The 16,907-nt window shown below is 57.1% G+C and overlaps 1 protein-coding gene across 1 annotated transcript; it reads right to left on the bottom strand.

Annotated features, from left to right (window-relative positions):
• Positions 1-104: 104 nt before the first annotated feature.
• LOC112322021 (DNA dC->dU-editing enzyme APOBEC-3F) lies at positions 105-13,000 on the bottom strand. The gene is made up of 11 exons (XM_053919807.2): positions 12,718-13,000; positions 11,324-11,480; positions 9,832-10,123; positions 9,490-9,604; positions 7,434-7,533; positions 6,248-6,338; positions 4,136-4,376; positions 1,991-2,132; positions 1,181-1,475; positions 839-953; positions 105-393 (listed from the first exon to the last, which is right to left on the bottom strand). Exons 1-11 carry the CDS (start codon positions 12,771-12,773, stop codon positions 384-386), a joined length of 1,614 nt encoding a protein of 537 aa, XP_053775782.1. The 5' UTR covers positions 12,774-13,000; the 3' UTR covers positions 105-383.
• Between the last annotated feature and the right edge of the window lie 3,907 nt (positions 13,001-16,907).

Genomic DNA, 16,907 nt, shown 5'->3' with positions numbered 1-16,907 from the left:
GTCTAGTTAAGTCACCCAGTCTGTGGAGCAGTTACGGAATCACCTCCCGAAGAGCAGGTGTGTGCGCCCACGTGCTGGGAGCCAGAACACGCAGACACCGGGGCTGGAGTCACAGAGGCTTTATTGGACGCGGCCAAAGTGAAAGAAGAGGAGAGCAAGGCGTCTCAAAGTTGTCTTCTCCGGAAACCAGAAGGCGAGCGTTTTTATGCAGCTGGGAGCGGGGCAAGGGCAGCTTCGGAGACCTGGACAGAAGCCTGTGTTCCCTCCGACTCACACGGGGAGGCCTGTTCTCAGCAGACCCTGGGGCCCGCAGCGGGGCTCGGCTCCCTTGGACACGGTCTTCCTCCTGCAACACACTCGGGAAGCCCCCTCGCACTCTGAAGTCATCCCCTGCTGACAAGGAGGCAGCACATCAGACACCTCTGACCACCTTCCCGGGACTAAGGGACTTGAGCGGGCAGAGCTGTCACCACGGGAGACCCGGCCTGACTGAGCACACAACTACTGACTTCCAGCTGCCCCAGAGGGAGGCCACTGGGTCCCCAGGGGCTGGGCCGTGGAGCTCCTGACGGGGAGCCCTGGCAGCCGGGTGCTGTGGCTCTGCTCCTCACACTCCTGCCTCCATGAGCGCTTGTGTTCAGGTTAATGACAGGATTGGTTAGTGTGGTGGAGTGGGAGGGCCCAGTTGAGGAGTGGGGCCCCTCCCTCGGGGAGGGGGAGGCCTTGAGGGGTGAAGGGGAAGTGGGAGGGGGTGGGGGGCACCTGAGGGAGGGAGGGGCAGAGAGGACAGAGCTCAGGTGCAGGTGGTGGGAGGAGAGGGGGCTGAGGGAACACTCACGAGAGGATGTCACGAAGCCTCTCATGCAGACCATAATAATTTCGACGTATACCCCTCCAATACGTGAAGTCGCGTTCGCGGTTGTCCACAAAGTTATCCCAACAGTATTGAAAATCTGATGCAAGGAGAGGAGACAGCAGTCAGGTGTGGCCAGGGAGCCTCTCTGTCCTGACCCTCCCCTGGCCTCGCCCCTCAGGGCCTGGTCTCCTCCCTGCATGGAGCCATCACTCATGCCTCAGATTCCCAGGTTCCCCTTCCACTCTCTCTCCTGGGGAATCCTAGGTGCCCCCATTCTGGTGCTATCCCCAGAGCTGCCCCTGCCCCAGCTGCCACTGCTCTCACCCTCTGGAGACATCACGGCCACCTGGGCCCCTGCCCGACGCAGATGTCGTAGCCCCTGCTCATCTTTGTGGTCGTGGATGTAGAGGCGGGAGGCGGAGATGCTCAGGCTCACGTTCTCGTGCTCCTCCAGGAAGTTGACCACCTTCTCTGCACACTCGAAGCAGGGGCTCCAGGATATGTACCAGGTGACATGGTAATCCGCACGAGGAGACAGAATTGTGTCATAGAACCAAGAGAGGAAGCACTCTTCTGCATGGAGAGGCTCCTCCAGGTAGGCGTGTTGGAGGTGGGAGGGCTGGCGTGGGGAGGGACAGGGCACAGGGGAGGTCAGGGGTTGGCTGCAGGCTGGGGGGCGTGCTCTGTGTCTGCTGAGGCTGCATGCTCCTCCAGGGAGACCTGGGCCCAGGCTCAGAGCAGGCAGGAGGCCGGCAGGGGGTGGGGTGGGTTCCCCCAGGGTGACATCTGCTGGGTCTGGAGGAGTCAAGGGTGTGGCTGCGGGAGGACCCAGCCAGCAGAGCACCTCCTGGGGCCACCTAAGGAGCTGGTGCTCAGCAGGCCCAACTCTCCAAGATGCCCTTCCCTCCAAGACTGCAGAGGCCCTGGGTGAGATGCAGACTGACAGTCAGCAGATGCTGTAAAAGAGGCCTCATGGACCAGTCCAATGCCACAGTGTATCGGGGTTCAGGGGGTCAAGTGGGGACTTCAAGGCCTAAATCTAAGGACGATGCTGTGGGAAGAAGGCTCTGGCATTTTACTTATTATAGTTTTTCCTCCTCCTTCCGTTTGGTGACAGTATCATTGATTCTGTACCTGGTTTCGAAAGACCCCCCAGTAGCAGGACTCGGGAGAGTCAGGCTGTTCTTCCTCCACCTCGAAGCAGAGGTAGGTGGAGTTCCGGTCAGGGGCCTCTCGCAGGTTGCGGAAGTTGAAGAGGTAGGTCTTGGGAGGTAAGCTGTCCATTAGGATGGTGGGGCAAGAGAGAAAACAGAAAATACAGAGAATGTTCCCAGGGCTTTCTCCCACCTGGTTTCTACTCAACACGGCCCCCTCACCCCCTGGTGCTGTGCCTCCCCTTGATCCCTTCTCCCAGCATGTCCTGCTTCGTCCCAGGCAGGCAGCTGGGGAGAGGAAGAGGAGGGGCCCTGCAAGGACAGCAGGGACCAGCGTCCTCTCCCATAGGATGCGGCTCTGCTGCTTCCGACAGCACACCCCCACCCCCACCCCCACCCCAGGGTCCTCCCCACCCATCCCCAACCCATTGGAATACAGAAATGAGCGGTAAAATGCTCTCTGTTACCACAGGTGGCTGTTAGTAAGAAAGCCAGCAATGGCAATTAGACATTGAGCTTAGTACACTGGGCAGCGTTAGCCTGCTTGCTTAGCCAGGGCTCTGCACATTACAGACCCCTTCCCACACTCCAGGGTTCTGCCCCTGGGCACACTGAGTCCTAGGAGCGCCAGAACTCTCCCCAAGGGCAGGGGGAGGTGCTGCCCACAGAGGCCTGTCAATCTAACTAGGGGGGTGGACCCTCAGAGGTCAGGAAAGTTTGGGAAGTTGATTGGTTATTTTGAAAAAGCTCCTGGCCCTTCCCATGGTGATACAATCCCAGAGGAACTGGGAAGCTCTCTCTGTCTCTGGCTGGGGGTGACTTGCGCAGATGCTGTTTCTTCTGCGCTCTCTCTCGCAGCGGGGGTGGGGGTGGGGGCGGGGGGGGGGGGCGGGGGCGGACACGGCTGCGGCTGCTACGTGGGTGTAGCGGCTGTGTGGGCCTGCAGCAAATGCAGGGGCCTCAAAGGACTAAGCTTTCATATGAAACAGGAATTGTAAACGCTGGCCTTGGTTTTCACCTGGCTGAAGACTCAGTTGAACTTTTTCCTTGGAAGGACAACTGGAGATGGGACATTGGACACCAAGGGGCTTCCACTGGAATAAACCTTGCCCGTCATAATCTCTGGGCATAGGTCCCTGAAACACTTTCCTCGTGATGCTGTGGAAGAGCCTGATGTCCATGGGCAACACCTCCACCCCCAAATAATAGCTTTTAAAATGTAGGTACATTGATGCGTAAGTTTCATCCTATGCAAGTTTTATAACTGAAGCTAGCAAATTAATTCACAGGCTCCGACGACTGTTCTAAGACCTCCGTGTATGTGAACTCCCCTTCTCCTTCCCAAAATTCTGTGGGAATCACCCCATTTTATAGAGAAGGAAGCAGGGCAAGACAAGCAGTGGCCTGGCCAAGTCCCGGGGCAGGTGAGTGGCAGAGCTGGGCCCTGGCCCGGGCAAAGCCCTGTCCAGCAATGACAGGATGTGAAGGGCAGTGTGTATCATGTGGGCTGAGGCGCCCTTTCCCACCCAGCTGTGAACAGCGAGTGTTTCTCCTGACCACGGCCCTGTTCTCCACTCCAGCTGGTGGCAGCTACACTTACAAACGCCAAGGAGGTGGGCGAGTCTGGGAGCAGAGTGGCTTCACTCCTCTGCTCCCAGTGGGAACGTCTCGGAGGGCTCACGGACCGCCTGGCCCAGAGAGCTACCCTCATGCAGCCTGTGCGGTGGGGTCCACAGCGCAGAAAGTGGATCAAAGCGCTTCCCACTACATCGACCAGCTGCCCGCCCGTCCGTTAGCCCCATTCTAATTGTGAAGAGTGCGCAGAAAAGGTTGTAGCTGAGACAGTCCCCACAGGCAGGGAGGGGACATCCCGGCCCACAGACTGGTGGACTGAGAGGTGGACCAGGAAGACACAGCCTTGGGGTGTTGTGGCAGGGGCCATTCAGGGCAAGAGTGGGGCATCCCCGGGACAGGGCACAGACCCCCGATGCAGTGGGAGCTGAGGGAAGGAGCCCAGAGGGAGGAGAAGCCAGGCTGGTGGTGGGGAGGACAAGGCTGAGGACAGACCCCTCAGGGCCCACCCTGTAGGCAGGGGCCACAGAGGGGACAGAGTGGGCAGCAGTACCTGGGCCAAGGCTCCATGATGTCGTCCTCTTGACAGGCTGTTTCTCTGCTGGTAGTTGTCCCCAGCCCTGGCTCTGTTTTTCTGCTCAGAGGCTCCTGCTTCAGGAAAGTCCCTTGTCTGAGGACTCCCAGCCTTCTCAGCTGAGGCCCCACCTCCTCCTGTGTGGGCTGCAGGGTGGGAGGGCCCTGGGCTGTGAGCCTCCTCTGGTTCAGACCCACCTGCCCTGCTTCCTGTGCCCTCCCTCCTCACAGAGCTCCTCCCCTGCTGGACACAGGCCCCTCTGGGTGGCTGGACCCACGTCATTGCAAAGGGAAAGTGAAAGTGAGGATGGCAGAGCTGGGTAGACCAGGCCCTGCTCCCCTGGGAGGGGCTGGTAGAGCCCCTTTCCCAGCCCAAGTCCACACCCAGTTGGTGCCCCTCACAGCCTGTGGAAGGATGGAGGTGAAGAGAATGTGTGGACCCTGGGTCAGGGACAGATGTGCTTGGAGTTCCTCCTTCTGTGCTTGGTCGTCTGTGGAAGCCCCCTCAGCCTTCCCGTGGTGGGGAGAGAGGGCTGCTGCTCCAGTCCCTCTGGCTCAGTCAGGGTGTTCACACACTCGGGGTAGGAGTCCTCCCTCAGTCACATGGCAGACACTCTCCTTCCACGTGTGGCCAGGCTCTCAGGTTATGATGTGCAGTGGAAGATGTCAAGCCCGGGATCTCGACTGCTGGTTTGGATAAACCAAAAACCACAAGGAGGACCAGATGGAGGAGACCCAGCCTTTATTACTCCATTACAGGGATCACCGACCTCAGCAGGTGGGAGAAGCTGGTTGTGCCTCCCCTCGGTCTGAGACCCATTGTGAGGGCCCCAGACAAAGGCAGCACGGGTCCAAGCTGCGTGAGCTTTCCCACGGCTGGACGCTGTGCTCTATCAGTGTGTCCACAGAAAAAGAGAAGGCCAAGGAGCAGTTACAAGGCGGGAAACCAGTGTTCAGGGCAGATGGGGAGGGAGTTACAATCCTGTGCTCAGGACAACACACGCCCTTCCCGGCCATGGGCCCTCTGACCAGCCGTCTTTGCGGTGGTGGGGAGCCACGTGCGGCGTGAACCCCACGCTCCACCCCAACGTGGCTCTTCCACCTCACAGTCTTCGCGTTACAGCCCTCCCATAGGGGACCTGTGTGGGGAGCGTGTGGGCACGTGGCCTCCATATACCACAGATACAGTAAAGGCTACACCCGGAGACTAAAAGTGCAAGACAGACGCCAAGGACACCCAGGAGGCGGGAGCGCAACCCAGAACCTAAGGAATTCCACCGAGTCGTAAAGGCGTCAGAAGCCATGGCGGATGCATCATTGATTTCAGCTCCTCGGGCAGTTAAGGCTTGGGCTACGTTGTGGGCATCACCAGGAATATGCACACAGCGCTGGGTGTGCAGAGGGGCACAGGTGCCCCCAGAGTAGCGAGGAAGCCCGATGCCGTGCTACTCTGCAGCACAGCTCTCCTCACTCGAGTGACCTCAGCAGCAACCAGAGTGACAGCGTGCTTGGTGTGATTGGCTAGGGCCTCAGATGGCTTCGTGGGTTAGAGCCCCGCCAGGGGGTGGAACGACCAGTCGGAAGGCCTGACTTGAGAGCATGCCTGAATGAGCCCCAATTCCGAGGGGCACTTGGAAAAGTATTTAACAGTTGCCCTGGGGAGTATGGTTCTCCCCAGGAGCAAAGCCCAGCCCAGTTACATGGGATGTAAGGACAACCATGTTGGCCACAGGCCCACTGGGCTCCCCCACAGGGCCTGCTCCCCACTAGTAGACTGCCTCCAGTGGTCTGTAGCGGTCATTACCGCAATCCTCCTGCCTAGGGCGGGGGCAGCCACCCCACGAGCTGAACAGTCTCATCTACAGGGCCTTTTCTCTGTTCCGTTCACATGGGGCCAGGCGGTTGCACTTCTGCCTGTGATGCTGACCTCCACCCCACACCATCCCAAACCGCATGTGTAAGCCATGGCTCGCTGAGAGTGCCCGTTCTCTCAGGTGGGAAAACACCTTTTGGCGTGTCTGCCTGGAGAGGGGTCAGGAGCTCTCCAGCCTTGTGCCCAGGCCCAGCTGCCCACTTTGCTGGGTGGACCCACCAGGATGGGCAGGCAGAGGCAGCAGTGGGAGTGGGTGCTGGTGGCTACCATCAGGCAGGCCCACTGGAGACAGGAGCTTCCAGAGCAGAGTCTAGGGGTGATAAGAGAGAGGTTTAACGAGAACTAAGAGAGGCAGACTTGGCGGGCGGGCAGGGCACAGGCAACAGTCTGGTCTTTGGTGGATATGGTCACAGGAACCAGCAGACGCCCTGGCCGATGGGGCCAGCACTACGCTCAGGGCCTCCTGCACTCAAAGGGCCAGGACAGGTGTGCGCACCTGCCCAACCAAGTCTTTTTAGGTTCCCGTAGGAAGTGAGGTCCGCTGTGGCTTAAAAACAACAAAGGGTGAGAGGCCAGGAGGCCGTCACCACGGGTGCCAGCTGCAACCCTCCTGCCAGTTCTTCTCCCAAGGAGCCACCAAAGAAATGCAACGAGAGTCAGCCTGCGCCTGCCAAGGCCAGGAGAGGGTGATTTCCCTGGGGATGTGTCTTGGGGCACTGGCGAGCGCTTCTTATTTTGTTGCCCGGTCCAGGGGCAGCACAGACTCCTGGGTGCTTCACTCTAGGTGGAGAGGAGCCGCCCAAGGTCTAATGAGAAGGTTGATGGGAGATGCTTGTCCCACTCCAGGCCGCTCATTCAAAGCTCATGGACAGTCGGAAAGATGGGTCGTCTCCCGGGATGAGCCAGAGTCGGTCTTCAGAGCATCTTTGAAAAAGGCCGTTATATCTCTTGATGAGCCAGGCTCCAGGAGGGATGTACAACAGAGGGAATCTCCAATCTCGACTGAGGTGCACCTGTGCATCCTTGTACTTGATTTCCTGTAAAACGGGTGCCTTGGTCTCTTCTAATGATGTGCGGGGTCCCCAGGCAACACAGCGCTGCTTCTGGCCTCAGAGGGTGTCTCTCTGTGTGGCCGCCTGCGTCGGTCTGCTTGCAGCAGGCCAGGGGTGGTGTCCATGCAAGTTCGGGCAGAGGGTGAGCCTTCGGAAGTGGGTAGCGGACCAATGTAGTTGACTGGCCAGTGGGTCACCAGGGTGTCCCCTGTCGTGGACCACCCACATCTTGGGGCAGCCAGCGAGGGTGCTTGCTGCACAGATGGCGCATTACTGACAAGCCGTGACAACAGCGGAGTAACGGAGCAGTAGGCCCCAAGCCTTCACCACTTCCCATGAAGTCTCTGCCCTACATGACGTGTCTTTCTGTGGAGCCACTCGGCCGTGCCTTCTGCTGGAGCCCCTTCTAGCCAGCAGATGCGGGCCAGGGTGTCGGCCTCGGCATTGACCTGGCTGCGGAGAGGTTGGTGTCCCCTGATGTGGTAAAGAGTTATTACATTTTCCAGACTGTGTTCACACATGTCCTTCCATAGCTCCTGTCCCCATCAGGGTCACTGAGCCACCTGCCAGTCGTCTTGTTGCCATCGGGGCAACTATGGAGTCAGTCCTCTGCACGCTGCCCAGCCCCCTGTGCAAGCCGCCACTGGCCCTGGCTGTCGGGTTCTGAAGATCCAGACGGCTCTCCACCCAGATCGTTAGCTACTCCTTCCACCCATTTGCTACCGTGCTGGGCTGACAGGCCACCGCCCTCCAGGAGGGTGGCAGGCCGACCCCCACAGGAGCCATCAGTGGACCAGGTGTCCTCAGGTTCAGGGGCTCGTCCCTCTTTAAAAGCAGGTCCAGGCCTGGGGAGGATCTGGAGCATCTCGGTAGGTAACCAGGCTCCGGAGCTGCTGCTGTTCTTGCCCAGAGGGCTCGTGGCCCGTTTGCTGCTCTGTTGGAGACTTGCCCTCCACTCAGTCACAGTGGCCGCCTGCACCACTGAGCTCATGGGTCGGTTTACAAAGTCCTGTGCCCACCCAGCAATGGGATAGGTAGTGTGGACTGCGACCTCAGCAAGGCCAGGGATGACCTCAGGAGCCAGGAGCGCCTGGTAAACAGCATTCACTTGCTCTCTTGGGCTGTACTGAGCATCCACCCGCTTCCAGAGCTACGATCAGAAGCCGAGGAGCACATTGCTGAGTCTCAAAGGGAACCCCCCACTCAGAGAGCTCCCCGGTCACTGTGTGGCTGACCTGGGTCCCCCACCCAAATGGATGTGCTGAGGTCCTACTCCCAGGGGCTCAGAATGGGACTGCATTGCAGAGAGGACCTTCCTAGAGGTGATCAAATTTAAGGAAGACACTGAGAGTGGACCTGATCTAATCTGACTGATGTCCTCACAGGCAGAGTGAGTTGGGACACACAGAGGGACACCAGGGTCTCACCAGAGGTCTCGCGCAGAGGAAAGGCAATATGAGGGCAGAGGGAGGAGGCGGCCATCCCCAACCAGACAGACAGGCCCCAGGAGCAAGCTCCCTGCTGACGTCTCGACTGTGGACGTCCAGCCTCCAGGACTGGGAGGGGAAATGGTCTAGTTAAGTCACCCAGTCTGTGGAGCAGTTACGGAATCACCTCCCGAAGAGCAGGTGTGTGCGCCCACGTGCTGGGAGCCAGAACACGCAGACACCGGGGCTGGAGTCACAGAGGCTTTATTGGACGCAGCCAAAGTGAAAGAAGAGGAGAGCAAGGCGTCTCAAAGTTGTCTTCTCCGGAAACCAGAAGGCGAGCGTTTTTATGCAGCTGGGAGCGGGGCAAGGGCAGCTTCGGAGACCTGGACAGAAGCCTGTGTTCCCTCCGACTCACACGGGGAGGCCTGTTCTCAGCAGACCCTGGGGCCCGCAGCGGGGCTCGGCTCCCCTGGACACGGTCTTCCTCCTGCAACACACTCGGGAAGCCCCCTCGCACTCTGAAGTCATCCCCTGCTGACAAGGAGGCAGCACATCAGACACTTCTGACCACCTTCCCAAGACTAAGGGACTTGAGCGGGCAGAGCTGTCACCACGGGAGACCCGGCCTGACTGAGCACACAACTACTGACTTCCAGCTGCCCCAGAGGGAGGCCACTGGGTCCCCAGGGGCTGGGCCGTGGAGCTCCTGACGGGGAGCCCTGGCAGCCGGGTGCTGTGGCTCTGCTCCTCACACTCCTGCCTCCATGAGCGCTTGTGTTCAGGTTAATGACAGGATTGGTTAGTGTGGTGGAGTGGGAGGGCCCAGTTGAGGAGTGGGGCCCCTCCCTCGGGGAGGGGGAGGCCTTGAGGGGTGAAGGGGAAGTGGGAGGGGGTGCGGGGCACCTGAGAGAGGGAGGGGCAGAGAGGACAGAGCTCAGGTGCAGGTGGTGGGAGGAGAGGGGGCTGAGGGAACACTCACGAGAGGATGTCACGAAGCCTCTCATATAGACCATAATAATTTCGACGTATACCCCTCCAATACGTGAAGTCGCGTTCGCGGTTGTCCACAAAGTTATCCCAACAGTATTGAAAATCTGATGCAAGGAGAGGAGACAGCAGTCAGGTGTGGCCAGGGAGCCTCTCTGTCCTGACCCTCCCCTGGCCTCGCCCCTCAGGGCCTGGTCTCCTCCCTGCATGGAGCCATCACTCATGCCTCAGATTCCCAGGTTCCCCTTCCACTCTCTCTCCTGGGGAATCCTAGGTGCCCCCATTCTGGTGCTATCCCCAGAGCTGCCCCTGCCCCAGCTGCCACTGCTCTCACCCTCTGGAGACATTACGGCGAGCGTGGCCTCTGCGCCAGCAAGATTTCGAAGCCCCTGCTGGTGCTCTGGCTTGTTGGAGTAGTAGAGGCGGCAGGACACGATGCGCAGCCTCACATACTTGTGTGTGTTCAGGAACTCAGCCACCTGCCTCGCACATTCCACGCAGGGGCTCCAGGACGTGTACCAGGTGACACAGTATATCCCCCCAGGCTCCAGGGTCTTCTCCAAGAACTCCTCCTTGAACCAGTTCAGGAAGCAGAGCTCTGCGTGCACAGGCTCCTTCGGATAGAACTGGCAGAGAAGGACAAGGAAAGGGGACGCTCTTGGCTGTTGGAGCAGGCCTGTGGCAGGGCTGAGTGGGTGGGGACCAGGGCACAGGGAGCGACAGTCTCAGGGGCATGTTACTGGTTGATTTGTCCTTTGTAAACCCCTCCCTTCCCCTCTGTGCTATTTGGTCTCCCCTCCCACACTCATCCATTCATTGCAACACGCATTCTCCCGTCCATTCATCCTATAGGCGTCCAGACTGCCTGCCCTGGCCAGGCCTCTTGTTCCCGAGTGCTGTCCCCGGGGGATGGCCAGAGAGCTGCCTTGTCCACAGCAGAGTCACGAGCCACACACATCTACCATGCAGATGGAATGTGGCTCACCTGTGTTGACACGTGATGCAACTGTGAAACACGCACTTTGTGTCAATGACTTGGTATGAAAAAATAATGTAAACTCTCTCTGAAGAACTTTTGTGTTAATTACATGTTGAAATAACACCTGAGCTATATTACAAAGCACATGGCCAACCTTAACCTCATCAATTTCCCATAAAGTTTGACACTGGGTATGGGAGAAGGTAAAGTGCCGTGAGTGACCCCATTACTCATCCATGGGGTGGTTCTGCTACAGTGACAGCTGCCCATCCCATAACAACTTCTCCCCACCATAGGTTCTGAGTGGTCTTCAGCCTGGAGGAGGTGGGAGGGCTGGCGTGGGGAGGGACAGGGCACAGGGGAGGTCAGGGGTTGGCTGCAGGCTGGGGGGCGTGCTCTGTGTCTGCTGAGGTTGCATGCTCCTCCAGGGAGACCTGGGCCCAGGCTCAGAGCAGGCAGGGTGCAGGGAGGGGTAGGGGTGGTTCCCCACTGGAGGGTGACACCTGCTGGGTCTGGAGGAGTCAGGGGTGTGGCCGGGAGAGGACCCAGCCAGCAGAGCACCTCCTGAGGCCTCCTAAGGAGCTGGTGCTCAGCAGGCCCGACTCTCCAAGATGCCCTTCCCTCCAAGACTGCAGAGGCCCTGGGTGAGGTGCAGACTGATGGTCAGCAGATGCTGTAAAAGAGGCCTCGTGGACCAGTCCAATGCCACAGTGTATTGGGGTTCAGGAGGTCAAGCAGGGACATCAAGGCCTAAAACTGAGGACAATGGTGTGGCGAGAGACTCTGGCATTTTACTTGTTTAATTTCCACATCTGTGCCTTAAATGACAGTATTGTGGGTCCTGTACCTCGTTTTCAAAGACTCCTCTGACCAAGGAAATAGGTGAGTTGTGTAGCCTTCTTTCCACTTCATAGCAGATGTAGCAGCCATTTCGACCTTTAGGGGTGGGCCAGTTTGTAAAGTGAAAGTTGAAATAATCAGCATATAACTTCTCCATTGGGTTCCTGGGGACGAGAGAGAAGACAGAAAATGTACAGTGTTCCCCGGGCTTTGTCCCATCTGGTTTCTCCCGAACAGGGGCTCCTGGACCCCCTGGGTGCTGTTCCTGCCCCTACCCCTTCCACCCAGGACTTCCTGCTTCCTCCCAGGCAGGAAGCCAGGGCAGAGGAAGAGGAGGGGTCTGCAGGGACAGCAGGGACTGGTGTCCTCTCCTGCAAGGTCCCGGCTCTGCTGCTTCCAACAGCACACACTCACCCCTACCTCAGACTCCTGCCACTCATCCCCTACCCACTGGAAAAAAAGAGTAGTAAAACCCCCTCACTGCCCGAAATAGCCTTCAATATGGAGGTTCACATCACGCCTGACTTCTCACTTATGCGGGCTTGTTTTTTAAAACATCAGGCTAACACCTGAAATTTCAGGCTCACACCCTTGTTCTAAGAGCTCCATGTATCTGAACTCTCCTCCTCCCCAAGTCTAGGGGAGTCACCCCATTTTATAGAGAAGGAAGCAGGGCAAGACAAGCAGTGGCCTGGCCAAGTCCCGGGGCAGGTGAGTGGCAGAGCTGGGCCCTGGCCCGGGCAAAGCCCTGTCCAGCAATGACAGGATGCGAAGGGCAGTGTGTATCGTGTGGGCTGAGGCGCCCTTTCCCACCCAGCTGTGAACAGCGAGTGTTTCTCCTGACCACGGCCCTGTTCTCCACTCCAGCTGGTGGCAGCTACACTTACAAACGCCAAGGAGGTGGGCGAGTCTGGGAGCAGAGTGGCTTCACTCCTCTGCTCCCAGTGGGGACGTCTCGGAGGGCTCACGGACCACCTGGCCCAGAGAGCTACCCTCATGCAGCCTGTGCGGTCCACAGCGCAGAAAGTGGATCAAAGCGCTTCCCACTACATCGACCAGCTGCCCGCCCGTCCGTTAGCCCCATTCTAATTGTGAAGAGTGCGCAGAAAAGGTTGTAGCTGAGACAGTCCCCACAGGCAGGGAGGGGACATCCCGGCCCACAGACTGGTGGACTGAGAGGTGGACCAGGAAGACACAGCCTTGGGATGTTGTGGCAGGGGTCATTGTCCCTGGGGCATCCCCGGGACAGGGCACAGACCCCCGATGCAGTGGGAGCTGAGGGAAGGAGCCCAGAGGGAGGAGAAGCCAGACTGGTGGTGGGGAGGACAAGGCTGAGGACAGACCCCTCAGGGCCCACCCTGTAGGCAGGGGCCACAGAGGGGACAGAGTGGGCAGCAGTACCTGGGCCAAGGCTTTGGGATGTAGCCTTCCTTCCGGCTGAATTTCTTTCTTGCCATTCTGTCCGGCTTCTGGTGCGGCCTTTCTGCTCAGAGGCTCCTGCTTCAGGAAAGTCCCTTGTCTGAGGACTCCCAGCCTTCTCAGCTGAGGCCCCACCTCCTCCTGTGTGGGCTGCAGGGTGGGAGGGCCCTGGGCTGTGAGCCTCCTCTGGTTCAGACCCACCTGCCCTGCTTCCTGTGCCCTCCCTCCTCACAGAGCTCCTCCCCTGCTGGACACAGGCCCCTCTGGGTGGCTGGACCCACGTCATTGCAAAGGGAAAGTGAAAGTGAGGATGGCAGAGCCGGGTAGACCAGGCCCTGCTCCCCTGGGAGGGGCTGGTAGAGCCCCTTTCCCAGCCCAAGTCCACGCCCAGTTGGTGCCCCTCACAGCCTGTGGAAGGATGGAGGTGAAGAGAATGTGTGGACCCTGGGTCAGGGACAGATGTGCTTGGAGTTCCTCCTTCTGTGCTTGGTCGTCTGTGGAAGCCCCCTCAGCCTTCCCGTGGTGGGGAGAGAGGGCTGCTGCTCCAGTCCCTCCGGCTCAGTCAGGGTGTTCACACACTCGGGGTAGGAGTCCTCCCTCAGTCACATGGCAGACACTCTCCTTCCGCGTGTGGCCAGGCTCTCAGCTTATAGTCTTTCCATATAGAGACGCTTTAATTTTATTTAATGGTTTTCTTTTTTAATGGATTGATTGTTGAGAGAGTGAGAAGACAGAGGGAGAGGGTCAGGATAAGGAAGCAGAGATTCGTAGTCCCACTCATTCACACACTGCTTGGTGTCTTCCTGTGTGGGCCCTGACTGGGGTCAACCCCGCGACCTTGGCAAATCGGGAGGACTCTGCCCAACTAAGCCGCCCTCTCAGGGCCGAATGTTTTAAGATTTAATGTGCTGCACGAGAAGCCGTATTATCAGTGTGTAGGTCGATTTGGCGGCACAGACCTCTGGGTGCCACTGAGCAGCTCCAGCCACGAACACGGCTCGTCCCTTGATGTCTATAGGCCTCCTTCTACGTTCTCGCTGAGTCGGCAATCAGGTAAAGGGAACCCGAAAAGGAAGGAAAGAAGAGGCAGCCTTGAGGACGAAGAGGAGGAAAGTGAGCGTGGGCAGGCAGGAACAGGGTCAAACAGGAAGATATTCCACTCTGGGCCGGTGGAGGGAAGCGAAGGGCCCTGGGGACAGAAGAGAAATGGAGGGTGTGAGTCTGGCTCTATCTTGTCAACCTGCGGCCTTGGGAAAAGGGAAAGGACTTTACCTCAGAGCAATAGGTGCTGAGCAGTCACTCCCTGCTCTGAGAATTGGTGAGGTCTGCACAAGCTTGGGCATGAAGGGAGCTTGGCCCACCAGGGGAGCCAGCAGGGGGCGTTCAGGAGCAGGGCAGGCGCTGCCCTGGGTCCCAGCCACCACCACCTGCTGAGGCCTCCAGTGCTGCCTGTCAGCTCTGCCTCCCAGCACAGGGCTGCACGGGGAGCGCGCACACCCTGCTGGAGGACTGAGGGACTATTTGTAAATGGAAGGATTATCTGTAAATGAGACTTCCCATCCTTTCAATAACAACCTCACCCTTTGTTGAGGGTCAGCTATCTCAGACATTGTCCTAAATGCACGACATTTAACTGACAGGACAGCCCCCAAAGTCAGTCACTGGCTCACCATATGTTACAGGTGAGGAACCCATGAGCCAGTCCTGTTCCCTCCACAGTGCCCACATGATCTCCCAGAAAGTGCCCCTGGGGCCTGTGATTTATGGGCTGTCTCATTAGCCACCCTTCACGGTAGGTCCCTGCTGTTGTCCATTGAAAGGACATAGAGGCTGCAGTGTTCTGGGCTTGGTCCTATCCTCTTTCTGCCCCCTTGGATGGAGGAATGAGGTCTGGAGGAGGGCAGCCTTCTGAGGCTCGGAGGAGACCAGGGAAGACAAGCCCTAGAGCTGCGCTGGGGAACGGGGCGGTGGGCCTGGTGTCCGAGAACATCACTGAGACCCTGAGCCAGGCCCCCACACTCCTGCTCTCCCCACAGGTCTGCTTCTGTGGAACAGACTGACTATCAGCCCCTCCAGGCAGCTTCTGTCACAAGCAGCTCAGTCACTGACACACCCCTCTATCTCAAGTCCAGTCTTCAGGCTCCTTCTTGTCCCTTGTCCTCCCTCCAGGGCCCTCAGCCCTGCGTTGTCCCTCCCCACCATGCCCTCACCTTTACTTCCATCTCTGTGGTCACTTTGTTTCTCAGTTCCTCCCTCTGGTTGCCTGTCCTCATTCTCTTTCTCTCCATTGTCTCCCACTAAATGATTCACCCCAGTCCCTATAGTCACTGTGTGAGGTTGTGACACAGGTTGGGTCCAACAAGTGGGCAGAAGTTTGGGAGGAGGGGCCTGGGAGCCTTCGCTGCCAGGAACACCTCGTGCAGCACGCCCAGCTGCCAGGGGCTCACTCAGCATGAGTCAGGCTGCACAGAGACACGCAGGACAGACGTCTGGTGCCTGCAGTGGGTCCTGCTTGGCCCCAGGACTGTAAGGGCAGAGGTGAACCTGGGGCAGGGAAGCCCCTGTCTCGAGTTTCCTTCCAGGTCAGTGGAATTAACAATGGCCTGTGGACTAGAATAATTTTCAGCCTCCCATCTAACTGCCAATTTGATTTTTCTTCCTTGTAGTTACACTCAGTCTTTATCTTCTCCTATTGTGTGGGCTGCCCTTTCTTTTTTTTCTCATTGAAAAAAATATATTTATTGATTATGCTGTTACAGTTGTCCCATTTCCTCCCCTTCACTCCACTCCATCCTGCCCACCCTCTCCCTCCCACATTCCCCCCTATAGTTCATGTCCATGGGTCATACTTATAAGTTGTTTGGCTTCTACATTTCCTATACTATTCTTACCCTCCCCCTGTCTATTTTCTACCTACCATTTATGCTACTTATTCTCTGTACCTTTCCCCCCTCTCTCTCCCTCCCACTCCCCTATTGATAACCCTCCATGTGGTCTCCATTTCTGTGGTTCTGTTCCTGTTCTAGTTGTTTGCTTAGTTTGCTTTTGTTTTTGTTTTAGGTGTGATTGTTAATAACTGTGAGTTTGCTGTCATTTTTATTGTTCATATTTGTTATCTTCTTTTTCTTAGATAAATCCCTTTAACATTTCATATAATAAGGGCTTGGTGATGATGAACTCCTTTAACTTGACCTTATCTGAGTAGCATTTTATCTGCCCTTCCATTCTAAATGATAGCTTTGCTGGATACAGTAATCTGGGATGTAGGTCCTTGCCTTTCATGACTTGGAATACTTCTTTCCAGCCCCTTCTTGCCTGTAAGGTCTCTTTGGAGAAATGAGCTGACAGTCTTATGGGAAGTCCTTTGTAGGTAACTGTCTCCTTTTCTCTTGCTGCTTTTAAAGTTCTCTCCTTATCTTTCATCTTAGGTAATGTAATTATGATGTGCCTTGGTGTGTTCCTCCTTGGGTCCAGCTTCTTTGGGACTCTCTGAGCTTCCTGGACTTCCTGGAAGTCTATTTCCTTTGCCAGATTGGGGAAGTTCTCCTTCATTATTTGTTCAAATAAGTTTTCAATTTCTTGCTCTTCCTCTTCTCCTTCTGGCACCCCCATAATTCGGATGTTAGAACGTTTCAAGATGTCCTGGAGGTTCCTAAGCCTCTCCTCATTTTTCCGAGTTCTTGTTTCTTCATTCTTTTCTGGTTGGATGTTTCTTTCTTCCTTCTGGTCCACAGCGTTGATTTGAGTCCCAGTTTCCTTCCCATCACTATTGGTTCCCTGTACATTTTCCTTTGTTTCTCTTAGCATAACCTTCATTTTTTCATCTAATTTGTGACCATACTCAACCATTTCTGTGAGCATTCTGATTACCAGTATTTTGAACTGTGCATCTGATAGGTTGGCTATGTCTTCCTTGCTTAGTTGTATTTTTTCTGGAGCTTTGAAGTGTTCTTTCATTTGGGCCATTTTTTGTCTTGGTGTGCCTGTTACATGAGGGGCAGAGCCTTAGGTGTTCCCGGGGCGGGGTAACGCTGGTCGCTGCGCTGTGACGCTGTACGTGGGGGAGGGGCCGAGAGGGAGCAATGGAGCCTGCTCCACTCTCTGCCAGATTTCAGTCACTCCCTCCGCTACCCACAAGCAAAGTGGGCCTTTCTGGTGCTGATTCCTGAGTG

The sequence above is a fragment of the Desmodus rotundus genome, chromosome 3, assembly GCF_022682495.2.
Source record: "Desmodus rotundus isolate HL8 chromosome 3, HLdesRot8A.1, whole genome shotgun sequence".
Taxonomy (NCBI): Eukaryota; Metazoa; Chordata; class Mammalia; order Chiroptera; family Phyllostomidae; genus Desmodus; species Desmodus rotundus.
Note: the sequence above shows the minus strand (reverse complement) of the source record. Positions and strands in the feature narration are given on the sequence as shown.